The 27,677-nt window shown below is 37.9% G+C and overlaps 1 protein-coding gene across 1 annotated transcript; it reads left to right on the plus strand.

Moving 5' to 3' along the window:
* The first annotated feature begins 78 nt into the window (after window positions 1-78).
* Window positions 79-27,111, plus strand: ddx23 (DEAD (Asp-Glu-Ala-Asp) box polypeptide 23). The gene is made up of 17 exons (XM_026920714.3): window positions 79-216; window positions 934-1,109; window positions 6,452-6,559; window positions 6,687-6,780; window positions 6,867-6,932; window positions 7,269-7,407; window positions 8,247-8,380; window positions 12,921-13,033; window positions 16,880-17,023; window positions 17,182-17,407; window positions 18,241-18,386; window positions 19,987-20,164; window positions 22,434-22,676; window positions 22,837-22,988; window positions 23,107-23,215; window positions 25,642-25,816; window positions 26,558-27,111. The coding sequence occupies exons 2-17, from the start codon at window positions 934-936 to the stop codon at window positions 26,779-26,781; spliced, it is 2,427 nt and encodes an 808-aa protein (XP_026776515.1). The 5' UTR covers window positions 79-216; the 3' UTR covers window positions 26,782-27,111.
* The last annotated feature ends 566 nt before the right edge of the window (window positions 27,112-27,677 follow it).

The following is a 27,677-nucleotide window of genomic DNA, read 5'->3' on the forward strand; positions in this document are numbered from 1 at the left end:
CTGTTTTCCTTTTCCTTTGGAAATTTTCACTTAGAGCACTCACGTCTCTAAAGCTGGTCCACACCCCAATCCAGTAGATGGCGGTAATGCACTAATTCAGTTTGCCAATTGTCAATACAAATCACAGAAGAAGACCAAGAGGACGACGACGACGACGACGAAGAAGAAGAAGAAGGAACGCACAGCTTTCGTTAGCGGTTTATTTTCGACTTCAGGGTAATTTCTTTTCCTTAATAAAATTAAGTCAGGTTGTAGAGTAGCTGTGCATTACTATTAAGGAGATTATCTTTTATAAGTTAGTGAAAGTCCTGGGAATTTCCGTCCATTTAGTGTATCTTGTCGTAAGTGTTGAGTGCTTTAGCTAGAAAATGCAGCTATGAAGATACTGAGCTGCGTTTAGCTCTTAAGTAGAGCCCTCTCTAGATAAAAAGCCTGCTTTCATCTAACGTCAGATTTTCTGGCGTTTTTTATGTCTTTTAGCCATCTTATTGCAGCCAGCATGAAATGTTTATACTTTCACGTAAAGCTTATTGCCAGGTTTAGTCAGCAGTTTCTCCCCATGCTGATAGGCTCTATTTACAAACTCCTGCATCTTTTTACTCTAGAAGTGGAATGGCTTTGTACAGCTTGGACACAATGAACTAGGAACAGTAAACACAGTTAGTCAACAGCAGAGTTTACTGCAATTAACTATGTCCCCCCCCCCCCCCCCCCCCCCCCAAAAAGACTCAGATCCTCACCTACATTATGCAGGTGCTGGAAAAACACACCACGCGCAGTGTAAAGGTTGTGTGTTGATTAAAAATCATATTGTCATCTTTGCTTATATTAGGCTTTATTTGTGCCTGCTGGTAATCTCCACCTAGAATTATGCAATTGTCAGGTTAGGTTAACAATTAATGTTTCTTGTCTTGTGCATTATTTCTTTCAAAGATGGCTGGTGATTCTTCTGAAAAAAGAGACCTGGATGTCTCCGGGAGTAAAGAGCGAAAACGTAGCCGCTCACGTTCCCGGGACCGTGATCGAAAGGGTTCTCCAGGGAAAGAACGCAAGCGCCATCGCTCACGTGAACGGAAACGATCACGAAGCCGCTCTAAATCTGCAGACAGGTTTTTAAGAGATTTCATTGTTTGATTGTTTTTAGTGTAACAGTGGTCCTGGAGTCAGGGATTCAGTCTGGTTTCAGGCAGTGCTTTAAAGAGCAACTCCAGTGAATTTCATGAAAAAAGTAACAAAACGTTTAAGGTTAACCTTAAACCCTAACCTTAACCCAAGGCATTATCATTAAGTTTATTTTTGTTTCAGGTCAGAAATGGTCAATGTTCTGTTACGAGGATATTTTACAGAAAAGATAGGGCTTGGTCGGAACAGAGGCCTGAGAATCAAGGCTCGTCAGGCCAGGTAGAGCTGGCTAAACCTTATTTTGGGGAATACCAGCACTGATTCATGTAAAGGTTCATTTTAGTATTACCTACAATAACAGTATTTTTCTGTTGCATATTAAAACTTGATCGTTGCAAAAGTATGTAACATACACACAATTTCATAGCCCGAAGTTACTGTTACGACATAGCAACAGAGATTCTCTTTAAAACTCGATTTTGGGATTTGAGATAGAAAGCTAGTTTGTTTCGTGGCAGTATATGGACAGGGAAATTTGTCTTTTTCTATTGTTGAATTGCTACACTAGTGCAGTAATATTTCAAAACACAAAATCCGTTTTCATAGTTAGAGTGATATTTGTAAAATAAATCAAGTGTATTAAGTATTATTAATAAATTGTGAGTTTCTCTCACCACCCCCTTTGTAAATCAAGTGACCCCAAGTTTGGGAAACCCTGCTCTAAAACCCCAGTTTGGAAAAAAAAAAAAAAAAAATAGCCATAATGTTTTTTTGTTTATATTTGCAAACCTGTTCTACTAAAGCTACATTTGATCAAGTTGGCTGTTTAAATCTATTTTTATATTTCTATCTCTTTGTTCTTCCCATGCTGATCACCTCGCTATTAACAGGACTATGGGTTGTTTAGCATTGACTTTATATGATATATTTTAATTTTAAAAAATAGTTTTAATGTCCTATTGTCATACTTTAGACTTATGATAATAGTTTTCGAAGATGTCAGAATGCTGAGCATGCAAGCAAGAGGAAGTTGGCAGCAACTTAAAAAAGAGCAAGAAAAAAAATAAACACTGACTTTTTATCTGCTTTGTGACAATGTCCATTGTTAACAGTGCTACTTAAATAAAACTGAATTGAGTTATACGTTTATTATAGGTGAGTGGTTTTGAACTTGTGTAGTCAGTCTAAAATTGAACAAATCCCGTTTTTGTGTAATGGAACTAAAGGAGCAAACAGATAGGACATAGTGAAAAGACATTGGGCCTCATTCATCAAACTGGATGCAAACAGATTTATTCCTTAATTTTTCATAGGAGTATTTACACAAGAAATTTGGTATTCATGAATATCACATAATTTTGGGCAAGTGTTCCTATCCTACTTGTGCTCCTTACTGTGTGCGAATTTATGCAAAAAAAGATTAACTAATGCAAATCTTGATTTGATCGACTTCAAATCATTTGTTTGGTTTGCATGGACTACGGAACCTTAATATATGGAATATACTGTCAAGTTTAAATTGCTTATTTTTGTTACGTTTATCATTTAGCAAATGGCGTTATCCAGCGCGACTTACAGAAGTGCTTTGTAGACTCCATCCAAAAGACATCCTCATGCTAGTTCACTAAGTCAGGAACTAAGAATACCATTGAGAAAATTTTGTGAATCCCAGTCATTTAATATTATTAACATTATATAATATACAAAAATACGCCCATACCAAAAGTCATTCATTTATGACAAAAGAATTACTGCTGTATACACAGAGGATGGGCTGGACTGGCTGCACATAGCCCTAAGGCAAGGGATGTTTAAAGACCGATATGATATTCCCTGTTAAATCTGTTCTGTTTGCCACGGCATCTTCAACGCTGTGCAACACCTCGAGCACTTTGGCTGATGCACTTAAAAAAGAGAGAGAGAGAGAGATCTTCTCCGTTTTCATGTCTCACCATTTTCTTGTCACCTCACTTAATTCACACCTAATTCACCTTTTCTGTAATTTGTCTGGAGATTTTGACCTTTTCAGATGCTGTTACACTGCAAAATATTTTTTATTGGCATAGAAGTGAGTCAAAATAATAAAATAACTTTTAAGTAGTCATTTTGTGTTTCCGGCCCTCTATATTCTTGACCTTTTGTGGAGTTTTGTGGGCAAGCATGCTTTTCTCTTTAAGGGTGATAAACATGCACACCAGTACAAAGAAAATCAGTGTTTTCAGACTTTTGTAAATCCAACCGAAAATTTTACTTGAGTTTGGCTTACACAAACATTTACACACCATTTTACTTAGAAACAGATGAATGAGGCCCAGTGTTACTTTGCCATATAGTCGTAGAACCTACAAAGTTTTAATAAAAGTGGAAAATGACATTTTATGACATTGTGAAAAATATTTTTTAAAAAAACTCTCAGGTTCAGTAATGTATATAGGTGCAAAGAGGCAATATCTGAACATGTTAATTTGATAGAATAGCTGTAATTTGATCTAATCACTCAATTTCCCCCAACAGAAAAGCAGTTTTTATTAAACAAACACAGCTTTACTAAAAATTAATAAATGAGACCCATTGTTCGAAACCAGTGAGGAAAAAAAATCTCAAAGCAAATGGACAGGAGTTAAAACGACGGAAAATAGAATGAACCTAAACCTAATTGTGGACTGGTGTCCATTTGACACCATTAAATCACCAGGATTTTGGCTCAGTTTCTTGTGTTTGTATTTACCACAAGCTGCTTCTGCCATTGACTGGATTTCAGTTATCCTGCTGAAAGTACCGTCAATCTGTATGTTTACAAATATTCTGATTTGGTCTATAGCATGGACATGCCTTGGTTTAAAAAAAAAAAAAAAAAAAGACATTGTGAAGAAAAGCAAAGTATGCCAGATGTGCAAATGTTGTGTTGCTGTGCTTAAGTCAAGTTAGTTTGGCAAATAAAATATCGTCAAATACCGTAATACCTTCAATAAAGGGACTAAAGCAGAGAAAAGTAGGCAAGGGGCATTTATAAAAGTGATATTGGTTGTAATGCTTCAATGAGCTTTTAATTCTACTAATACCAGGGCTGGATTTAGTTTTTCTTGATTGGGAGTGCAGTCAAAATGTCCGGGTGGTTGTCTTACAGTCATGCTTGCTAGAATATAATGTTTGGAGACCTCCAGACTCCCTGGCATATGTTTTGTTTAAATTTGATTTTACTTTTCCTTACACACTGCCATAAATTTTATTTATTATTTATTTCATATACAAGACAGGCGTGTCAATTTCAAATTCTTCCTGGGTCACCTCAGCATTTTACTTTGATACTGAAGTGTAACCCAGGCTCTGAAAATAGAAAAAGAAGAGCTAACTATTTAAATAAATACACTGTTAAGGGCTTATCAGAGTTAACCCTGGGTCATTCTAAACCCTGGGTAAATGGAATCCTGGGCTATCTTGTTTCATGTTTCACATTGCTTATACTTTACCCGGGGTTAACAGTTAATCCTGGGTATTCATAATCTGGGTCTTCATAATATTTTTTTAAATTCCTTTTAAGCATGGAGAGGCTTGTGTTTACTTGTACAGTAGCGTATTTCTCCTCTTCGCTCCAGTTGACAAGATTTCTGTCACCATTTGACATTGTTTTTATTTTTCCCCTCAAACGCTGCATCTACTGTTTACACAACACAAGGGTTTTCTGTGACTGCACAAAGCATGTGATATGAGGCACACGCTGTTCTATTTCTGATTGGGTGTCTGTTGCTAAGCCATCTAGCCGTAACATTGTAACGCTGCACTATTTCACACTGTACACATTTGGCACCGCAGTGCAGGGTTAATGCCTCAAAAGCGGTCCTAACACTGCTTCGGAGCAGGGTTTCATAACCCCGGGTAAAAAGGAGTGCTAACTCCGCTTATAAATTACAAGCGTGAAACGTTCCTCTAGCTAGAGTTAAGTGAGGTTTAGAATGATGATAACCCGGGATTAAGCACAGTGTGAAAAGCCCTTTAGAGGCTCTATTAGATGATAAATTACTATACTGATTCCTTTGTTTAATCACACTTTATTAGCTACCAGCTACTATGGTAAGAAACAGGATTAACCAATTAGGATCCTGCATTTTTCCATTTCTTTTTGAAAGCTACACTCCAGATAGCTACACTATAAGCATAGACATGAGTAGCCTGCTGGAGGTTTATTGCAGTAAGAGGAAAAGAAAAGTAGATATATATTTACAAGATATAAGTAAGGTGTAATTTCCAACTATTATTAACATGCTATTTCAATTATTTTCAGTGGAACTGTTAAAGGTATTTTATGGCAAGATTGACAGTAGAGTGTGCCTTAAAAATGATAGTGAAAACAATCATGGTTTTATTTTTTTATATGTCCTCATCACACCTAAAGTAATTACTTACATATAATAATATTAATATGTATAATATCATAATAAAATGTATATTATTTTTTACTGTTGTTGCTAATATTAATTGGTATTGTGTATATGCGGTAATTATATGATTAATAGATATTATGCATATACATATATGTCAAGTTTGACTTACGTATGTTTTATGTCTTATGCATGTTTTATGGTGATTTCATTTTATATCATGGTGGTGTAAAGAGGCAAAATTACAAAATTTGTGTCACTGTCCAAATACATATGGACTTAACTGTATATCTAAGGTGTGAAATATAGAGTAATAGACACTGTGGGCTGCTTCAGGTTCACGCAGGCCAAGCAGTGAGATGTATTTGGCCAGCAGGCCTTGAGTTTGACACGTGGTTTAATTAAGGTGCCTGATACATAGAGAACACAAATCAGGTAATAAAAGTACTCACATTTGCTACACTGTTTCAGACAGCTAGACAGCGTTAACTTCAGTGAGCTAGTTCTGTCAGTCTCAGATATGCACGCAGCTTTGGTGAAATTGTTTGACGTGGTTTAATTAATGTACTTAACAGTGGGTTCTTAAAAAAAAAAAAAAAAAAAAAGAAGGCAAGCAAGGCAAGCATTAGCGGGGCGTAGGGAAAAGGAGGGGGAGCTATAAAAGAGAGAACAGCCAAAGGCTTGCTACTATTTTGTCAAGCGTGCAAACACGAGAAGTTTTGATGCTTCGTATTTGAACTGTGAAAATGCCAAAATAAACACCTCTGTATTGCTTCTACTGGCAAATAAATAACAGAGGAGTGTCTGTCTGTGGTTGACCTCCTACATGATTATGATGCAAAGGGTGTGTGACAACTGGGAAAAAGGCAGCTGGAAAAATGTATGGCCTAGACAGTCTTGGTGTTTATCAGAACATTAATTTAAGCCTTCTTTCTGTTTTGGGTCTTCAGAGATCGCAGACAGAAAGACAAAGAAAGAGACAGAGAGAAGGACAGGGAGAGAAGTCGTAAGGATCGGGACAGCCACAGAGGGGCCAAAGACAAGAATAAGAAATCCAGGTATGAGCCTTCTCACTAACCCCTATGCCAATTTTTACATTTGGGTACCAAAACCTGTCGGCTTCAAAGTGGGATAAATTGAAAATAGGAACTGTTTATCATTATTGAATTTGTACTCTCTCTTCAGGAGCACTTCACCTAAATCCAAAGATACAAAAATTAAGAGAGAAAAAGATGTGAAGATGGAGGAAGAAGATCAGGAAGAAAAGAAAAAAGAGAAGGTACCCCCATTATAGAACTCTTTATTTGTAAATGGCTTATGTACCTTTTTGTTTATTTCTCTTCTCTTTATTTCAATCTATTTCAGGTTCAGCCATTGTCTTTGGAGGAGTTGCTGGCTAAGAAGAAAGCAGAGGAGGAGGCAGAGTCCAAGGTGAGAAAAAGAAATTACTCTTACAAAATGTTGAGAAGCAACATAAAATAATAGTAATCTGGCTTTATCGTTGATTTTTTTTTTTTTTTTTTTTTTTTTTTTTTTTTTTTTAAATCATGCAAAATATGCATAATTAAGCAACGTCTATGCAATGTCCTGAATAACAATTTTGATCACTTCATGATCACATCATGTCTAACCAAAGAGTTTTTCAAACCTTGCTATTTTCTGACCAGACGTGACCTTGGGCAAGAGTAGCATTCATTATGTGTTCAGTGTGTGTGTGTGATTTATTGCTCCTAAATAAGCAGATAATTGCTGTTCTATTTTGTGTAGCCGAAGTTCCTGTCTAAGGCTGAACGAGAGGCAGAGGCTCTGAAACGCAGAGAGCAGCAGACAGAAGAACGGAGGCGGCAGATTGATGAGGAAAGGAGAAAAAGGAGGGTTTTTCAGGATATTGGAAGGAAGATGTTGGGTAAGGACTGGAAGCAAATTGGCAAATTGTGTTTGTTTAAAAAAAAAACTGCTTTCCTGTTGGGGGAAAATGAGTGATTAAACCAAATCCCAAGTATTCCATCAAATTAAAATATTCAGATATTGCCTCTTTGCACCTATATATCACTGGAACTTTTTTAAATATATATCACAATGTCATAAATAAACATTTTCCACTTTTATTAAAGCTTTGTAGGTTCTATTACTATAAGCCAAACTGAACTAAAATTTTCTGCTTGATTTACAAACGTTTTGGAAACACTGATTTTCTTTGCACTTGCGTGTATATCATGATCGTCCATAAAGTGCATGCACTTTCCCAACACCGCTCATTTGCATGTAGTTACACCCACAAAACTCCATAGAGGTTGAAGTGCACAGACAGCTGGGAGCACCCAAATGATGAGGGTAAAGACAGAAAGACAGAAATGGAAGTATTTTGTCTCACTTCTATGTCAATAAAATATTAAAAAATATATAATATTAATAATAAGAAGAATGCAATAAATCTTCCATAAGCTGAGGAATTTGTTTATGGCTTATGGATAAGGCCGTCTGCTAAATTCTGTAAATGTAATAAAAGTAAGCAATTTAAACTCATCAGTATAATCTATATAAATCATCGATCAAGTCAAGGTCGACATTATTATTCTTCTTGTGTGGAAATTCACACACACTCGGGAGGATATGAATATTTTTTCCAAATTTATGGGATTTTAATGAATACTAAATTTTTTTGATGAGGCTTGTTGGGATATTGAATTTCTTAGTGGTGTATCTGTGGTCACCCTGTGATATGATGTTTTTTGCATGGTACAGAGGATCCTCAGGAGAGGGAGCGGCGTGAACGCAGGGAGCGGATGGAGAGAGAGAGCAATGGAAATGAAGATGATGAGAGTCGACAAAAAATAAGGGAGGAGAAGGACAAGGGCAAAGAACTTCAGGCAATCAAAGTGAGGATCTTTTCATATAGTAAAGAAATAAAAGCTTCAAGCTATACCTGTTACTTGAAAAGTATAATAGTGTAACATGGTGTGTATATTTACTAGATAGTGCAGTTCCTGCAGAAACTGCGAGAGTAGCAGCATGCAGTCAGTATGGCCAATTGTTACGCAGACACACACATCATAATTCTTCACTTATTACACAATGTTACATTTAACCCTGGGCTAATTTGTCCCCTTTCATTGTCCATATTTCTGGTATGAGACAGAAAATCTAATTTGTCAGTATGAACAGAAGAATTAAGTTGTTCCATTTTCCCATCCATATTGCTGGTATGAGAGAGAAGCAGGAAGCACAGTGTAGGGGAATGACATTACTGTAGGGTAATAACGCTTAGCTAATGACATGATTAGTGACGGGAGATCAACACGAACAATTTGATGTCTAATATGTGTAGTTTTATCTGGAATTGGATTTATAACCATTTAAAAAGATGGTTTTAAATCAAGTGGAATTGATTAGAGCAGGGGTCTTCAATCTTATCCACAAATGGCCAGTGTGGCTGCAGGTTTTCATTCCAGCCAAACAGGAGGTACACTTGATAATTGATTGGAGACCAAAATGAACTGATTAAACAAGTGGAATGAGGTGTTGCTCCTGCTTTGTTAGAATGAAAACCTGCAGCCACTCTGGCCCTCTGTGGATAAGATTGAAGACCCCTGTATTAGAGGAAAATAGGCACCTTTGCAGACACGAATATTCACCAATCGCTTAGCTAATGACATGGTTCGAGGTCCACATGATCAATTTGATGATTGAGAGGGAGTTGTTTGACTTATGACAAAGGAGGTAACGAGACAGTGAAAATTCCAATATATAGTTTTCATAAATTCATTTCCAACATTTCTCTTTATCTCAAGGGTTTGCAATGAGTGTTTTTGACATAATATACACATAATACATCACACCAGTGCTACTACTCTTTAATGAGGTTACCAAGCTAAAATGTCAAAAGTTAGAAAAAAGATATTTTTTTTTTTTTTTACTTTCTACCCTTGACATTATGAAGGTATAATATTATAGTCATGCCCTTGTATTTATGTACAAGTTGTGTTAAAACATGTTACAGCATGGTGGCTAACTTGAAGTGACTTAGCAGGAGTTCACGGTCTGGTGTCACTCAGCTGTGAACTAGATTTATGAGCAATTTCAAGACTATAACATTTTATCAGGATAAATTGATTTACAATGATTATCAAAAAGATGATGCATCAAAAAAAATTAATAAAAGGGAAGCCCACAGTCATAGTCCTCAGGGTTTATTTCCCATATTTAACAAAAAGAAACAGTGACAAATTAGGCAGTCTCACAAACTGAGCAGCTTTGGGTTAAACATTTGTGAGCTTTTTATTGAAATATGTAGAATGTAATGTGAAATATGTGGTAAAGTTTCTAAGTATGTGTGCAGAAAATGTAGTATGTTTTGTTGTATTTGTTTGTTTGCTTTTTTTATAGAAGGAGATGGTCTAGATGGTCTTGTCTGGTCTGGTGTGTATGGGAGTCTAAATACCTAAAAAGATTTGATTGTAAATTCCTATCTAAGCACTGGGAAAAGTTTATAGTCAAATTGAATTAAAACCATAGAATAATGAAGGCTGGATAGAAAGAGAAGGATGGGTGCAATCTGTCTGAAATGAAATTGATATGATGGGTCCTAGTGTAACCAAGTTTGATCATTTGAATTATGGTGGTTGTTGCTTGGGAACTGTATGAATTAGAGCAGTTTAAATAAATCCCATTCAAGTGAATAGGGAAAAAGGGGGAGATAAAAGAGTGTAAGGTCACATCCCTTAGAAAAGCACAAGCATACCTTGTGGATAAATCGGATAATCTCTGAAAGTTTTGTGGATGTAGGTTAAAAATCCTAGGAGGGGATAGAGTCCAAAATGTAGCTGGAATAATAATAAAAACTAGATGGCTAAAGTTTGTGAACAAACTTTGATGTTGGCTAGACAGAACCTCGTATACATGCTAAAAATATTAAACAATATTACAATTTTATGTTGTCATTGATCCAAAATTGTAAAAAAAAAAAAAAAAAAATTGTGTAACAAGCATATAAAGTTTAAAAGTCGAAAGGTTTATAATATGTAAAGGGTAGAATGGTAAAAATGCTGAAACATGTTTAAAGGTTATAAATGCTAAAATGCTGCTCTGATATTCCATGTGGTTGCTAAAGTGTTGCTAGGTGGTTGTTATGCTAACCAGTTGGCTGCTGGGGTTTTGCCATTGGTTGCTATGAACAGTAAAGCGTGTGAAGGTTAAAAGGCTAAAGGCTATGTTAAAACATTAAACTGTTGCTATCATATACAAGTTGGCTGTTAGGGTGTTGCTAGGTGGCTGCTCTGGAAACCCATTTGGTTGCTACGGTGTTGCTAAGTGTTTGCTAGGCTAAACCAACTGGTGGCTAGGGTGCTGTTAGGTCAATTTGGTTTGTAGAGGGTTGCTAAATGGTAGCTATGTTATGCCAGCTGGTTGCTAGGATATTGCTAGCTGACTGTTGTAGGGACCCAGGTGGTTGCTATGGTGTTTCTAGGAGGTTTCAGTATGATCCCAGTTGGCTGCAAGGTTGTAGCTTGTTGTTGCTAAGGAAAATCAGATGGTTGGTAGGTTGTTGCTAGGAGGCTGTTATGGAATCCCACATGGTTAGTATGGTGTTTCTAGGAGGTTTCAATATGATCCCAGTTGTTTGCTAAGGAAACTCAACTGGTTGCTAGGGTGTTGCTAGATGGCTGTTATGGGCCAGGTGGTTGTTCTAGTGTTTCTAGTTTTTCGAACAGAAAAGTTAAAAGCCTAAAAATTTGAAAGGCCAATAAGTAAAATAGTTTTTTATTGTTGAAGAAATGGTAAATTTAATAATTAAAAAAATTGAAAAATGTAACAAAAATACATAATATATACCATAGGTCTTCATAGTGATTGAGTATGTTTGTGAATAATTTTTTATAGGTCGATGGACAGATGAAAAAATGTGAAATAAAATGATACATCTGTAGTTCTGTGCAGAAGTGTATGAGAGAGTGATGAATGTCTAGTACCATTTGAAGGCATAGTTGTATTTATACCTACAATAATAACCTATTATTCAAGTTTCTTGACAATAGCTCAGTGGTAACCCTGTCAAATGCCTGCTGAAATCTGACTGGCCAATGGTGGCCATGTTCTTTAATTAAATAGGTCATCATCAAAAATCCACTTACAGATTAGCACATAGATGCAGCATATTAAATTTAAACTCAGTCAGAATTACGGTTCCTGAGAAACAGTTATCTGACCTTAACTCTGCCCCTATGAATGACCATGCCCCAAACTTTGCCCATCACCTCAAAATCTAATCCTGTATTTGCCTTTCAATTTTCATGCAAATCCATGCAAGAATTCATGCTACAGCTGTTTGGGTAAATAAGGCTCATCCTTTTTAGTACTGATTGACAAGTGGTGGCCATATTGTTTACAAATGTCAACATGTTTTTGATAATTATTGAGATTCACACTCTGAGTAGTTTGATACCAAAATTGTGACGATAGGCCCAAAAAAATTCTAGGAATAGTTAGCAAAAATATCTCAAAAGTAAAAATCTGGATCTAAAGTGGCTGGATCTAAATGGTTCTTGAGCCTTTTTTTTTTTTGTTTGGAACCCAAGGAATCAGTGGCAAAAAGACTCATGTTTGTAGGACTCATGGTTCATGAGCTATGGACCAAAACATAAACACTTGTGCCCTAGCATCACCATTGGGCCAGTTGGACCCATCTTTCTTGCCTGAGTAGCGAGAGAGAGTACTACCTATTGACCAAGTTTCATGCCCATGTGATGCAATAAAATGTGTAAATTAAGTGAGAATTGTTGGATTTATGGCTGTTCAAAAACTCTTTCAAGCCAAAATAATAATAATAAGAAGAAGCAGCAAAAGATGATTAAAAAGAACAGAATGTTGGCCCCAAACTTTGTAGCTGTCCTCAGAACCTTGTAATGAACATGTCTTTTATGTTTGGTTCAAATCCATGTCACCAATCAAGAATTATAGCTGTTTAAGTAATCCAGCTCTGCTTCCTTAGAACTGATTGATCCATGGTGGCCATATTGTTTATAAACTGAATGTTGTGAAGATAGTTTCATGTTTCATGTCCCGACGACTACGGTTTGGTCTGCATGATTCATTTTAAGGCAGATTAATAATAATAATAATAATAATAATAATAATAATAATAATAATAACAATACGAGAAAAAAAAATCTCAAAAATAAGTTACAATAGGGTCCCAGCACCATCTGTGCTTGGACCCCTAATAATAATAAAATTGGAGAATTATAACAACTTATTATATAACATTGTGTACATGTTAACAGATTAATAAGTAAAAATATAGACCTGAAAGTAGAAAATGTATTTTACTTGCACATGAAGTTCTGTAGTGGATTTCTTTTTTTTTTTTTTTTTTTTTTTTCTTTTTTTTTTTTAATTGTATTGGTCCTGCTTGTTTCACAGGAGCGTTATCTAGGTGGAATGAAGAAACGGCGTCGCACAAGGCACCTCAATGATAGGAAGTTTGTGTTCGAGTGGGATGCTTCTGAGGACACGTCAATTGATTATAACCCATTGTGAGTATCGAAAAAAAGATTATCTAACCAGTTTGTGTAGCTACAGTGTCTTGTAGAGTTATTAGTGATTTAAAATTGAAAGTGATTTCAATATTCAGGTGAGCATAAATACGAAAATTAGCAAAACAATTTAGTTAGATGCTTTTAGTTGCATTAATTGAGCACATGTAACCTTTATTCAGTGTACTATGTTATGTCACAGACAATGGGCCTCATTTATTAAGCTGGATATAGTAAATTGTTCATACGAGTGTTAACACAAGAAATTTATTTATTCATGAAATCCTGTAAATTTAGAGAAAAAAGTTTGTATTCTACTCATGCTCCTAAGTTTTTATAAATTTGCCCATACCAAAACTAATGTAAACCTCAACTTGATCGCCTTCAAATCATATAATTTGCATGGATTACTGCACTTACACACTTACCAAGCACTTTCAGGAACATGATACTAATACTGGATAGGGCCTCCCTTTGCTCTCAGAACAACCTCAATTCTTCATGGCATGGATTCCACAAGATGTTGGAAACATTCCTTTGAGATTCTGGTCCATGTTGACATGATTGCATCATGCAATTCATGAAGGTTTTTCAAGTGCACTTTCATGCTGCGAATCCCCCGTTCTGTCACATCCCAAAGGTGTTCTGTTGGATTCAGATCTACTGAGAAGGCCACTGAAGATCACTGAACTCCTTGTCATGTTCATGAAACCAGTCTGAGATGACTGGTTTCATGAACCAGTAAGTAAGATTCTTACTGCTGCTGAGTGGTTGGCTTCTGGTAGTATGGCCTCTATATTTCTGCTCTCAAAGTCTTCTTCAAACAGTGGATTGTGATACCTTCACCCCTGCCCTGTGGAGGTTGCTGGTGATGTCACTGTGGTTATCCTTCACAGCTCTCACAATGAACTTTTATTTTCCTTGGCTGACCTGTTCAGTGTCTGGTTGTTAGTATACCAGTGGTTTCTTTTTTTCAGGACATTCCAAATTGTTGTATTGGCTAAGCCCAATGCTTGTGCCTCTTTCCTCAGCTTCAAATATTTTTATTGTAATAGAAGTAAGTCAGAATAACTTCTTCCACTTCTGTCCTTTAGCCTTTACCTTGATAGTTCATTTCGTGCTCCCAGCTATCTTTGCACTAGAACTTTAACAGAGTTTTATGGGCTTCTCTAGATGCAAATGAGTGGGTAATCATTACAGGTGATCAACATATGCATGCGAGTAGAAAGAAAATCAGCCTTTTACAAAACTGTTGTAAATCCATCTGAAAGTTTTAGTTTGGTTTGGTTATGTAAACATTTAATTCAATTCAATTCAATTTTATTTGTATAGTGCTTTTAACAGTGGACATTGTAACAAATAACACAGCTTTACAGAAATAAATACACTCAGGGTATAAATTGTAAATGTATGAGTTTATGCCTAATGAGCAAGCCAGAGGCAGCGATGACAAGGAAAAACTCCCTGAGACGATATGACGAAGAAACCTTGAGAGGAGCCAGACTCAAAAGGGAACCCATCCTCATCTGGGTGACAGTGGATAGTGCAATTATAAATAAATCCCTTCTATAACTGGACAAAATCCCTTCTATACATGGACAAATGTAGTACACAGTCCCAAGCCATCACAGTACAACTGCCCATATGAACTACAGTCCAAAGCTGTCTCCATCCCCAGCAATCCCAGTGATCTTCAGGCCGTCCATGTGGGGCCACCCCCAGCAGCAGCAAGTGACCTCCAACCAATGAGAACTCCAACCAGAAGTAGGGCATCAGGATGGATCAGGCAGGTCTGGAGAGCAGAAGGGGTCAGGATCGCTGGTATCTCAGGAGTAGCATGTGTAGCTCAACAGAGAGAGGGAGAGAGAGGGGGCTTGTTGGGTATGCTTTTTGTCCCGTAATGGTTAAGGACAATGTACTTTGCGTGCAGAGTACAAGCAGGGACTCCGGCAAGACTAGCTATGACAGCATAACTAAAAGGGAGAGCCAAAAGGTTACGCAAAAATGAGGGTGCCCTGGGACATAAAGCAGACAACCACTGAGAGTGGGGGGGCGACAGCATCCAAACAGCCTGTGAACCCTCCAAGTCTGCTCCTTTACCTGAGAAAAAAACTATTCACAAAAACCTTGATCAAGCAAACACCTTTTCAGCCTAGACTTAAACACTGTAACTGTGTCTGAGTCCCGAACACTAAGTGGAAGGCTGTTCCATAACTGTGGGGCTTTATAAGAGAAAGGTCTACCCCCTGCTGTAGCCTTCACTATTTGAGGTACCAAAAGTTTGCGTGCAACTTTTGATTGAAGTAGGCATGACGGATCATAAACGATCAAAAGCAGGCTCAAGTACTGCAGTGCAAGACCATTCGGTCCTTTATAGGTCAACGGTAGTATTTTATATTCAATACAAAATTTGATTGGGAGCCAATGCGGTGTGGATAAGATAGCGGTGATGTGGTCATATCTTCTGGTTGTAGTAAAGACTCGCTGCTGCATTTACACTATATACACTATACTGCCAAAAGTTTTGGGATGTCTGCCTTTACATGCACATGAACTTTAATGACATCCCATTCTTAATCTGTAGGGTTTAATATGGAGTTTCAGCTATAACAGCTTCACCTCTTCTGGGAAGGCTTTCCACAAGGTTTAGGAGTGTGTTTATGGGAATTTTTGATCATTCTTCTAGAAGTGCATTTGTGACGTCAGGCACTGATGTTGGACGAGAAGGCCTAGCATGCAGTCTCCACTCTAATTCATCCCAAAGGTGTTCTATCGGGTTGAGGTCAGGACTCTGTGCAGGCCAGTCAAGTTCCTCCACACCAAACTCGCTCATCCATGTCTTTATGCACCTTGCTTTGTGCACTGGTCATGTTTGAACAGGAAGGGGCCATCCCCAAACTGTTCGCACAAAGTTGGGAGCAAGAAATTGTCCAAAATGTCTTGGTATGCTGAAGCATTAAGAGTTCCTTTCACTTGGCGCAATGCAGTCAGGCAAGTACCGTTCTCCTGGCAACCGCCAATCCCAGACTCGTCCATCGGATTGCCAGTCAGAGAAGCGTGATTCGACACTCCAGAGAACACGTCTCCACTGCTCTAGAGTCCAGTGGCGGCGTGCTTTACACCACTGCATCCGACGCTTTGCATTGCACTAGGTGATGTAAGGCTTGGATGCAGCTCCTCGGCCATGGAAACCTATTCCATGAAGCTCTCTACGCACTGTTCTTGAGCTAATCTGAAGGCCACACGAAGTTTGGAGGTCTGTAGCTATTGACTCTGCAGAAAGTTGTCGAGTTCTGCGCACTGTGAGCCTCAGCATGCGCTGACCCCGCTCTGTGATTTTACGTGGCCTACCACTTCGTGGCTGAGGTGCTGTTGTTCCCAATTGCTTCCACTTTGTTATAATACCACTAACAGTTGACCGTGGAATATTTAGTATTGAGGAAATTTCACGAATGGACTTATTGCACAGGTGGCAACCTATCACGGTACCACACTTGAATTCACTGAGCTCCTGAGAGCGACCCATTCTTTCACAAATGTTTGTAGAAGCAGTCTGCATGCCTAGGTGCTTGATTTTATACACCTGTGGCCATGGAAGTGATTGGAACACCTGAATTCAATGATTTGGAGGGGTGTCCCAAAACTTTTGTCAATATAGTGTAGTTCATAAAACATAAAGACTAAATATCAATTTTGACTTCACTAAACTGCTTCTTGAAATAGAGACAGGATTTTTGTACAATTTTACCAGTTCATAGTAAGTGATTTATAAATGTTAGAATAATTTTCAGTATAAGCACTCATTTGTTTTATTATTGTGATTACAGTACGTTTCTATGTCTTCAGGTATAAAGAGAAGCATCAGGTGCAGTTATATGGTCGAGGATTTATTGCAGGCATTGACCTCAAACAGCAGAAAAGAGATCAGTCTCGTTTCTATGGAGATCTGATGGAAAAGAGACGCACCATGGAGGAAAAAGAACAAGAAGAGTGAGTCTTTCTCTCTGTCTCACTCAGTCACTCAAATGCAAACAAAATGTTTACACCGTTCCTCTAAACTGCACCAGTTCAATTTCATGTCCACATGAAACTTGAATTTTGGTGTGAGCTTTACTAAAGTATGTTTTGCATGCGTTGTGTCTCTGTAGGCAGCGTCTGAAGAAGATGCGCAAGAAGGAGGCCAAGCAGCGCTGGGACGACAGGCACTGGTCTCAGAAGAAGCTGGATGAGATGACGGACAGGGACTGGAGAATCTTCCGGGAGGACTACAGCATCACTACTAAAGGAGGCAAAATCCCTAACCCCATCCGCAACTGGAAGGAATATGAGCTGCCCCCCCACATTCTGGAGGTCATTGACAAGTGCGGCTACAAGGTGGACTTCTTATATGTTAAAGCATTATTGTAGCTCGTAAAGTGAAGTTTGCATGATTTTTTTTGCCTTATGCTTTTAATGGTATTGGGTGTAAAGCTAATATGAACATAGGTTTGAAGAATATTTTGGTTTATTAAGTCTGTATCATCTCTTAACATTCATAATTACACCAGGTTGTTTTATTGATGTGTATATCTGTATGATACTAAAAAGCTGATACTAAAAAGTAGAATGTGTTAATGCACCCTGTTAATAGATGGGTTGAGTAGATTGGATTGAGTTCAGCTACTCAGTGATAATTTAATTACAGGCTTCATACTTCCCAAATAACATGCACATGTTTATTATGTGCTAGTTTACCAATGCTGTACTGGACCAAGTACTGTACTGTGTTACAATTGTACCAGCAAAGCGGTGCAGTAGTAACAATGCCTGGGTCAACTGTAACACCACTCTAAAAACACTCTAAAAAAGAGATAGGTATACACAACTGCATAGGTTTCAGTTTTTGAACATGAGGGGGAAAAAATTAGGTAAATTCTTCAGGATTCCCTTTTTTAATATGCCTAATGCCATAAAATGGGGCTTTTTACGAACATCTCCTGCAGGAATGGACGAATCCTGCTATTTTTTCAAATGGACACTTGTATATGCACTTAAAAGGCACAGTTGCATGCCTGCATTGAGAGATGAGTGTAACAGTTGTGCCAACTCTGCCCTAGTTTATTGAGCCTTGAGGGAAATTGTTTTTGGAAATTATCTTTTAGCTGTACATATGAGTTTTATTAATTTTCACATGGCAAATTTAACCTTACATTTTGTCTTTTCATTAGGACCCAACACCTATCCAGAGGCAAGCCATTCCTATTGGTTTACAGAACCGTGACATCATTGGTGTGGCCGAGACCGGTAGTGGTAAAACTGCGGCCTTCCTCATTCCCCTATTGGTCTGGATCACCACACTCCCCAAGATTGACAGGTGAGATCAGGCTAGCGAAATCTGGTGTGTGGGTGTGTGGGTGTGTGTGTGTGTATGGGAAAAATAAAGTACATCCTCCTTCAATTCTATGTTTTTATTTATCAGGGACTAAATAACAATTGTGTGGTCCTCACCTTCTATACTTCTATAAACGAACAAATAACCTTATAAAAAAAATACAACAGAATTCAACATGTAGTCATTTTTTCCCAAAAATTAAACCAACATTCAGAAACCAGGTGGGAAGAAATTCAGTAACATGTTGAACCACCTTTATCAACTATAATTTGAAGTAAATGTTTTCTCTAGGAGTTTATCTGTCTCTCATTCAGATGTCTTTTTGCTCTTGTGCTTGGGATCACTGTCCTGTTGCATGACCCAGCTGCTGAACAGATGGCCTCACATTTGTCTCAAGAATATTCCGGCATAAAGAGGAGTTCATTGTTGTCTCAATGACTGCAAGTTTCCCAGGTCCTTTGGCTGCAAAACAATCCCAAATCATCAGCCCTCCACCACCATGCTTGACAGTTGGTATGGGGTGTTTGTAGTGATAAGCTTTATTTGGTTTTTGCCAAATGTGGTGCTGTGCATGATAACCAGATACCACCTCTCCACCTTGGTCTCACCAGTCCAAAGGAAATTGTTCCAGAACTTTCGTGGTTTGTTCAGATGCAAATTTGCAAACTTAAGTAATGCTGCCATATTCTTTCTGGAGAAAAGGGGCTTTTCCTAGCCACCCTTCCATGAAAGCCGTACTTGTTCAGTCTTTTTCTGATTTTGCTGTCATGAACATAAACACTTAATGCACTTCCAGAGGCCTGTAGGTCACATGATGCAGCTCATGGGTTTTTCTTTATATCTCTGAGCATTAAACGGTTTGTCCTTTGCTGGGACACCCACTCCTGGGAAGATTGGCAACTGTCTTGAAGGTCTTCCATTTGTAAATAATCCTTCTCACTGTAGAGTGGTGAATTTCAAATTGGAGATGTCCTTATAACACTTCCCAGTAGCAACATTTGCTTCTCTGAGATCATGGCTGATGTCCCTTCTTCTTGGCATGATGTAGAGACACACCTGAGTTCTCCAGAACACCAAACTGCCAAAAGTTAGTTAGAGGTAGTCACACTTCTTGATGATTAATTAAACTTGTTCATTTTTTTTTTTTTAATGCCTGGCTGCTAATTATTCTCTTAAAGATTGTGGTAGTAGGAAGGGTGTACTTATATTGCCCCACCTGGTTTCTGTTGGTTTACTTTTTGGGAAAAAATGGTTATATATATATATATTGTTGTCACCCGAGGTTATTTGTTTGTTTATGCTAATGAAGGCCACACAATTGTTATTTGTGCCCTGATAAATAAAAACCTAGAATTGAAGGAAGGTGTACTTTCTTTTTCCCATGATTGTATATATAAAATTCCTGAATTAGCCAAATGTTGTCATCTGATTTTTTGTTTTTTATAACCCTAAATACAAACATTAAAACCAACCAGTACACAAAGTGAAATTACGGCTTTCAATAATCATAAAAACAATAGAAAAGTATCATACTGTGGTGTTACATGTTCGCAAATGTGCATACGTTTATGCTTGTGTTCAGGCTTGAGGATTCCGATCAGGGACCATATGCAGTGATTTTAGCCCCCACACGTGAGTTGGCCCAGCAGATTGAAGAAGAGACCATTAAGTTTGGCAAACCACTGGGCATTCGGACAGTGGCTGTGATTGGTGGAATCTCCAGAGAGGACCAAGGTTTTAGACTTAGGATGGGATGTGAGGTCAGCAACTATGCTATTTTTCTTCCCTTTTATTAACAGGGAGCCAAAATTTGCTGATATGACAAAAATATCATGATTCTCGAAGGCATTTGTACAATACACGATATGTATTATGATGTACAGTTTTGCTACTGCCAGCAGCACAGTAGTGTTGCTTTAAAAAGAAAAAAAAAACTGTTTAATACTTTCTTTTTTTATATTTAAAAATAACATTTTTATTTATAAAAGGAAGAAAAATAATTAAGACTGAAAGGAGGAAAAAATGTAATCTGCAAATAAATTAGCATTTTACAATTTTAAAGATTAAGTACAATTTTTTTTATATCAAATCAACTTCTTCCAGTCAGTTTGTAACTATTTACAAAAAAAAAAAAAAAAGTTATAATGTTAAAGAGTTAAGAGTTAAAGGTTATAATGACCAGCCCTAGTCATTATATGGTCATTAAATGTAAATAATGCATACATAGCACCATAAAGAATAGTTAACTTTATTAATATATTATGTTCCATAAAGTTAAAAGTATTTAATGGCAACAAAAGTATTAATTGGCAACAAAAAAAAGAGTAGGGATGGGCAGTACTGCAAAAATAAAATCTGTTTTATGAACGATTCTTGATTATGATTTCGATTTTTTTTTTTCTTACATAATGCAGCTGAAAAATTATGCAATGTGTTTATTAACTTTATTTATTAGAATGGACTTTGTAAAAATAGTAACAGCACCATCTATAGCAAATAGTGCAAACAATGGTTCTTTTAATAAAGGAGATTTAAAGAAAGGATAGTTTAAAAAAAAAAAAAAAAAAAAAAAAAAAAAAACATTTGCACTATTTGCTATAGATGGAGCTGCTTCTGGTTTTGCACAACATGGTGGACCCTTCTTTCTCAACACAGTAAATGGGGACCATGTCTTTCTTGACATGAAATGCCACCGCAACTGAGACGTTAACTTTGGGTATTCTCAAATCCGAGTTCCTTCCCTGTTTACGGAGTGACATCAAATCAACATGGCTGCACACAGCATCAGAAATAAACGAAGTAAAACTTCTTACCTTTAAATGAGTTACACTGTATATACAAGTATTAGCTTTAGATAAATCAACATACAGACATATTTGTTCATTAAATCTAAAACACTGACCAAACAGTTTGCTGTTTGTGAGAGAAATTATACGTTACTCAACCGAGTTAGCTGCCTAGCTTGTTACTAACAAAATAAGAAACATGGGGGTGTCCATTTTCCCACTTCCTCTGTCGAACATGCCGAGCTCAAACATGACGCAATTCCACTCGGCAAATTGCTGCTTAGGATGTAATGCAGCATTATATTTTACATAAACTTGTTACTCTGACTTTTCCAATTCCATACCTCTGAAGTGTACGAATTCCATACCTCTGAAGTGATACTTGAACATTTTTCCTATGGGCTCAGTCTCGGCATTTATAAGTGCTGCCTATTTATCTTGGCTTTTTACATTTTTTAAATTTATTTATTTATTTTTTTAAATCTAAGCGTGCACGGTTTGGGAGTAACGCGGGCTATAGGAGGCGTTTATCAAGTTAAGAAGGCTGTGTTTTCTTTTGTATTGGTTTAAACTTTTAAATTTATGGCATTTATGGGTGTTCATATATATATATATATATATATATATATATAATGTGTGTGTGCTCTAACAAAAAAAAAAAACACTTTACCACATCAACGGTTATAAGAATTACTTTGTTAAACCTCATGTTTTTAAATCCGTTTATTAGTGTATGGATTAGATCAAGTGTGTCTGCCATTCAAGTCCCTGTGTATCAGGTGTTACTATAGAAACAATGTATTAGATATTGAATATATATATAATCAATATCAAGACACAGTAGTGATTGGAAATTCTAAGATCAACACCCGATATCTAAACCACTTTATAAAACTAGATCTAATGTATGGCAAAGTTTCTGTCAGAAAAATCAAGTCTAGATCATAATTTTCTGTCCGGTTAGGAAGGACTTGTTGCTTAGTGATCTGATGTGAATTGCAACAGCTTTTAGAGCAGTAGCTTTTGTTCTTTGGTTCATGAAGTTTCAAATCACTAGAGTATCAGTATGACTAATTTACTTATAACTTGTGTGAACCATTTTTCAGTCTCTTATAGCCATGTCACTGGCTAGTGCATAAAACCAGGATATTAAATAACAAAATAACGCAAAAATAACAAAACATCAAAATGATTTAAGAAGTGTTGTATTAGATATGTTAATATTTATTGTTCTCATCATCAGATAGTGATAGCCACACCTGGTCGTTTGATTGACGTGTTGGAGAATCGTTACCTGGTACTCAGCAGATGCACATACGTGGTACTGGATGAAGCCGACAGGATGATTGACATGGGTTTTGAACCTGATGTCCAGAAGATTTTGGAACACATACCTGTGACCAATCAAAAACCAGACACAGATGAAGCTGAAGATCCAGAGAAGATGACATTAAATTTTGAGTCTGGAAAACACAAATACAGACAGGTCTGAAGAGCCAAGTGTGCCATTTAAAATTATGTGCCTTAAATGCTTTGTTTTATGAATGAGCATTTGTGCAATTGTGGGTAATTTTATGGGGGGTTTTTTGTTTGTTTTTCCTAGATTTTTCCAATTTTACCATGTCTCTTTTATTTTCCTTTTTCAGACAGTCATGTTTACAGCCACTATGCCTCCTGCTGTTGAGCGATTGGCCAGAAGTTACCTGAGGCGCCCTGCTGTGGTCTACATTGGTTCTGCAGGTAAACCACATGAGAGAGTGGAACAGAAGGTTATTCTGATGTCAGAAGCAGAGAAGAGGTAAGAACACACACATCATACAATATTTATTAAGAGCACCGGCAATTTTTCATACTCCACAAAATATGTTTCCATAATGTATGACTTCTGATGCATTTTTTCTTTGTACTGGCAACAGGAAAAAGCTTTTGGAAGTCCTGTCACGTGGCTTTGAGCCTCCCATCATCATTTTTGTTAACCAGAAGAAAGGGTGCGACGTATTGGCCAAGTCCCTGGAGAAAATGGGGGTATTGTAGATTCACTTACCACTACTATCACCATTTGCACCAATATTGCCCAGGACTACCCACATTTACCATTCAGCATTGTTCTAGTGTATTTACATGCTCCCACATTCTCATATCTGCTACATATGATGAGTTATGATTTTGCTTATCATGCTTCTGTTCTGTGGAGTTCAGTTTTTAAGGCATAAGATTTTTTTTGTTACAATTTGTATTATTGTATATAACAAGATAGCGGCACCTGCACAGTGCAAGGCTCAACATCTCACCAGGTTTTTCAAGTTAACAATTTTTCAATTGCTCAACAGTTTATTGAACAACAAGCTCTCTTGGACACCCGGATTCAACTGTCATCAGCTACCACTGAAGATAACGAGGACACAATGCTACTGTTCAATTGGTTACACCAATGTTATTCATGCCTACAGAGTCATTTCCCTCCCCCTCCTCAGGCAATTTGATCACCTGTCCCAGTCACTACCTGTAAGAGAATTAAAACACTCCCTAAACAGAAGCCATGGATGAACAAGGAGATCCACCTCCTACTGAGATCCATCTCCTACTGTCTTCATGAACATTTTCAACCTGTCCCTAGCCCAAGCAGTGGTTCCTACTTGCTTGAAGACAGCAGCTGTTCTGCCAGTGCCGAAACATTCCACTGCTATGACCCTCAATGTCTTCTGCCGTGTCGCCATCATCCCCCAAACCAAGTGTTTTGAGAGACTGTTCCTTTCCCATTAGAAATCCTGCCTGCCCTCATTACTTCATCTGTATCAATTCGCCTACCACCCCAAAAGGTCAACAGAGGACACCGTCACTACAGCACTCCACTCTGCCCTGTCCCACATAGATAACAGCAACTCCGTTATAACTACGTTATAATGCTATTCATTGATTTCAGTTCGGCCTTTAACACCGTCAAACTTTCCAAGTTGATCTCCAAAGCTCACCTACCTAGGCATCAGCACTTTCCTCTGTAATTGGATCCTGGATGTCCTTACTAACAGACCACAGTCTGTTTGGCTTGACAACCACACCTCGCCACCCTTATTCTGAACACAGCGTACCAGAGGGCTGGGAGCTTAGCTCTCTCCTCTACTCTCTTCACCCGCAACTGTGTACATGTCATGGCTCTGACTCAGTCAGGTTAGCAGATGACACAACAGTGGTAGGCCTGATCAGTGATGACTGAGATGGCCTGCAGGGAGGAGGTCCAGCAACTGCTGGTGTAGCGTGCCAACACCAACCTGTCCTTCAACACCCAGAAGACCAAGGGCTTCATCATGGACACTACCACCCTAAACGAGAAGGTACAACAGCAGCAGAGATTGAGAAAAGCTCACCTATCTACTCGGATACTAGTGAGTTTCTATTGCTGTACCATCGAGAGCATACTGACAAACTGCATCTCAGTGTGGTATGGCAGCTGCTCAGTCTGAATGGAAGGCCATCCAGTGGGTGGTGAAAACCACCCAACACATCATTGGTGCCAGGAGATCATCAAGGACAGGTCTCACCCCAGCCATGGATTGTTCACTCTTCTCCCATCCAGGAAACGCTAAGGAAGCCTTCACTGTCACACCAATAGGCTAGGCAACAGCTTCTTCCCCTCAGCGATCAATCTGCTGAACTCCTCACAACAGTGCAAATCCTCCTTTTTCCAGCTCCCCTAATGCTGTTTATACTCTGTATAATTTACACAGTATGCACATTCTTAACTTTCTGCAAACATACTTCCACCTTTGCACATGGTTTTACTTTATACAGTTTGCACAGTCTTGCACATTCTTCTACTTGTACCTTACATTCAGCTACTATACTGTTATGTCTTTGGATTGTCTTGGATACATTAATCCATGTCTCTCAACTTTGGCTTCATTACTCACATATGCAATTTGCACTATTTTGATGCCATATAATTCCATATGCACATGTCATTTTGCACTTTACTGCCACCCTACATCATTGTCTCTTCTTGCACTACACACTTAATGGTACTTGGCTGTTTTGCAATTGTGGTTAGATGTAAACTCCATTTTGTTGGCTTGTACTCTGCTCAGTGACAATAACGTTGAATCCAATCTAAAAAAATTAAAAATACTCTATAATATGATGTTCGTGAGCTGCTGTGAGTCACCCAGACAATCCTGTAATAATAATTTTTTTTTAAAAAATGTGCCACAGAGGGTGGAATTCCAAAACTTTAAATCCAGCAGCTTGTATAGTGTATAGTATTTGTTTATTGTCCTGTGTAGTAATTATATTATGCTAGACTTGCCATTGTAGTAAAATTGTATTTTTATACATCTTGGTTGTCTTAAACTTGTTGCACAGTGGATGCACTGACTCAGCACTGACTGCTTTGACTGCATTGAGGAAAGCGGGTACACCTAAACCTCCTCCTTACTCTGTTACTCTGTTCTTCCCAGTACAATGCTTGTACACTTCATGGTGGTAAAGGACAAGAGCAGAGAGAGTTTGCTCTGTCCAACCTGAAGGCTGGAGCCAAGGATATCCTGGTGGCCACGGATGTTGCAGGAAGAGGTATTGATATCCAGGATGTCTCCATGGTTATCAACTACGACATGGCCAAGAATATTGAGGGTGAGTTTTCTCTTCTCCCTTTTCTCTGCCCTCTTCATCTCAACTGCTATCAAATAAACAATATTTTTGGAATACACAGTATTCATTGTTTCTCCTTATGATAGATGAGTGTAAAAAAGAGAAGAGTTGATGTGACAGGGACTTACTTTCTTTTCAACGTATTACTTTGTAATTGCCAATGACACCAGCAAAATTGAAGTGATGTGTCAAGCACTATATGGCCAAAAGTCTGTGGACATCTGACCATCGCACCCATATGTGGGCCTTCTTTAGACTGTTGCCACAAAGGTGTAAGCATACAATTAAGTAAAATGTCTCTGTATTCTGTAGCATTAAGATTTTTCCTCATGACAATGTCCCTGTGCACAAAGTGAGGTCTATAAAGACATGGTTTGCCAAGGTTCATGTGGAAGAATTTGAATGGCCCAAGCCCTGGCCTCAACCTCACTGAACATTTTTGGAATGAATTGGAACACCAACTACGCACCAGACCTTCTCACTTGACATCCGTGCCCAACCTCACTAATGCTCTTGTGGCTGAATGGGTTCTAATCCCTTTAGGCACATTCCATTATGTAGTGCAAAGCCTTCCCAGATGAGTGGAGGCTGTTACAACAGCAAAGAGGGACTAACTCCATGTTAATGCCCATGGTTTTAGAATGGGCACGTGTGCACATACTTTTGGCCATGTAGTGTAGAATGCTATTGAAAGTAACTTTTGAGTTGTTTCTGTGCTATTAGACTATATCCATCGTATTGGCCGAACGGGTCGTGCTGGAAAGAGTGGGGTAGCTATGACCTTCTTGACCAAAGAGGATTCGTCGGTGTTCTACGACCTGAAGCAGGCCATACTGGAGAGTCCTGTATCTACATGCCCGCCTGAGCTCGCCAACCATCCTGACGCCCAGCATAAGCCTGGCACCATTCTCACCAAGAAAAGGAGGGAAGAAACCATCTTTGCCTGAAATGCAAACATGACTTCAGTCATACTTGACACTGTTGGATATCTCCGTCTTTTTCTCTTTCCATTATTCTATTCTCTCTCTTCATATCCATGCAGTTAATCTCTGTCTCATGACTGTAATGGCTTTCTCATTTCATTCTCCATTTGATTCTGTGTACATCTTTTTTCAGTGATGGCCACAGATCACTGTAGTCATATACTGTTATTTGGCAGAATACAATCACATGCACCATTGACATGAACAGTAGTACAAGCATATGTTTTCTCTTTTATATTGTTTGTAAATGATTACTCATTTAATATTGTGTAAAAAAAAAAAAAAAAAAAAGAATCATACAGGCCAGAGTGCTTTTGAAGATATGAGACTTTTTCATTAGTTAGTGGATGTCATAGTTCTTAGTGAATACATTAATTTGTATGAACTGGAAATAAATCCTGTTTGACTGAGCTGGTCTTATTTCTCCTCTTTTCATAAACTTGTAGTTTGTCATTCAATAATAAAATTGTTGACTGAAACAAGCTACACAAAAAGCCACCACAGCAATATTAAAAGTACATCAACTGTTTATTACAACTATTAACATTTAAAATTATTTAAAAAGAAAGCATTTTATACAGCATCAAGCAGATTATTTTTCTTCAGAAAGATGGGGTGAGAGGGTGTGTATACCGTGCCTGAAGACTGTTGTTGTGTCTGTTGGCATCATAGCTAGTGCATTTATTTCATTACAGTGCAGACATCAGAAAAGAAAACTGGTACTATACAGTCAGTTCCATAAATATTTGGACATTGACAAAGTTACTGTCAATTGTATTTAGCCGTCTAACTCAGTATATTGGTGCTAATGAAAGTGCAGACTTTCAGCTTTAATTTGAGGGTATTTACATCCAAATCGG

This window comes from Pangasianodon hypophthalmus, chromosome 16, assembly GCF_027358585.1.
Source record: "Pangasianodon hypophthalmus isolate fPanHyp1 chromosome 16, fPanHyp1.pri, whole genome shotgun sequence".
Taxonomy (NCBI): Eukaryota; Metazoa; Chordata; class Actinopteri; order Siluriformes; family Pangasiidae; genus Pangasianodon; species Pangasianodon hypophthalmus.

Bases quoted from the DNA above. Each gene is read 5' to 3' on its own strand.
- ddx23 (XM_026920714.3), top strand. From the start codon at position 934: ATGGCTGGTGATTCTTCTGAAAAAAGAGACCTGGATGTCTCCGGGAGT. The intron at 1,110-6,451 runs GTTTTTAAGAGA...TTGGGTCTTCAG, and splicing joins CGCTCTAAATCTGCAGACAG to AGATCGCAGACAGAAAGACA. The intron at 13,034-16,879 runs GTGAGTATCGAA...CTATGTCTTCAG, and splicing joins TCAATTGATTATAACCCATT to GTATAAAGAGAAGCATCAGG.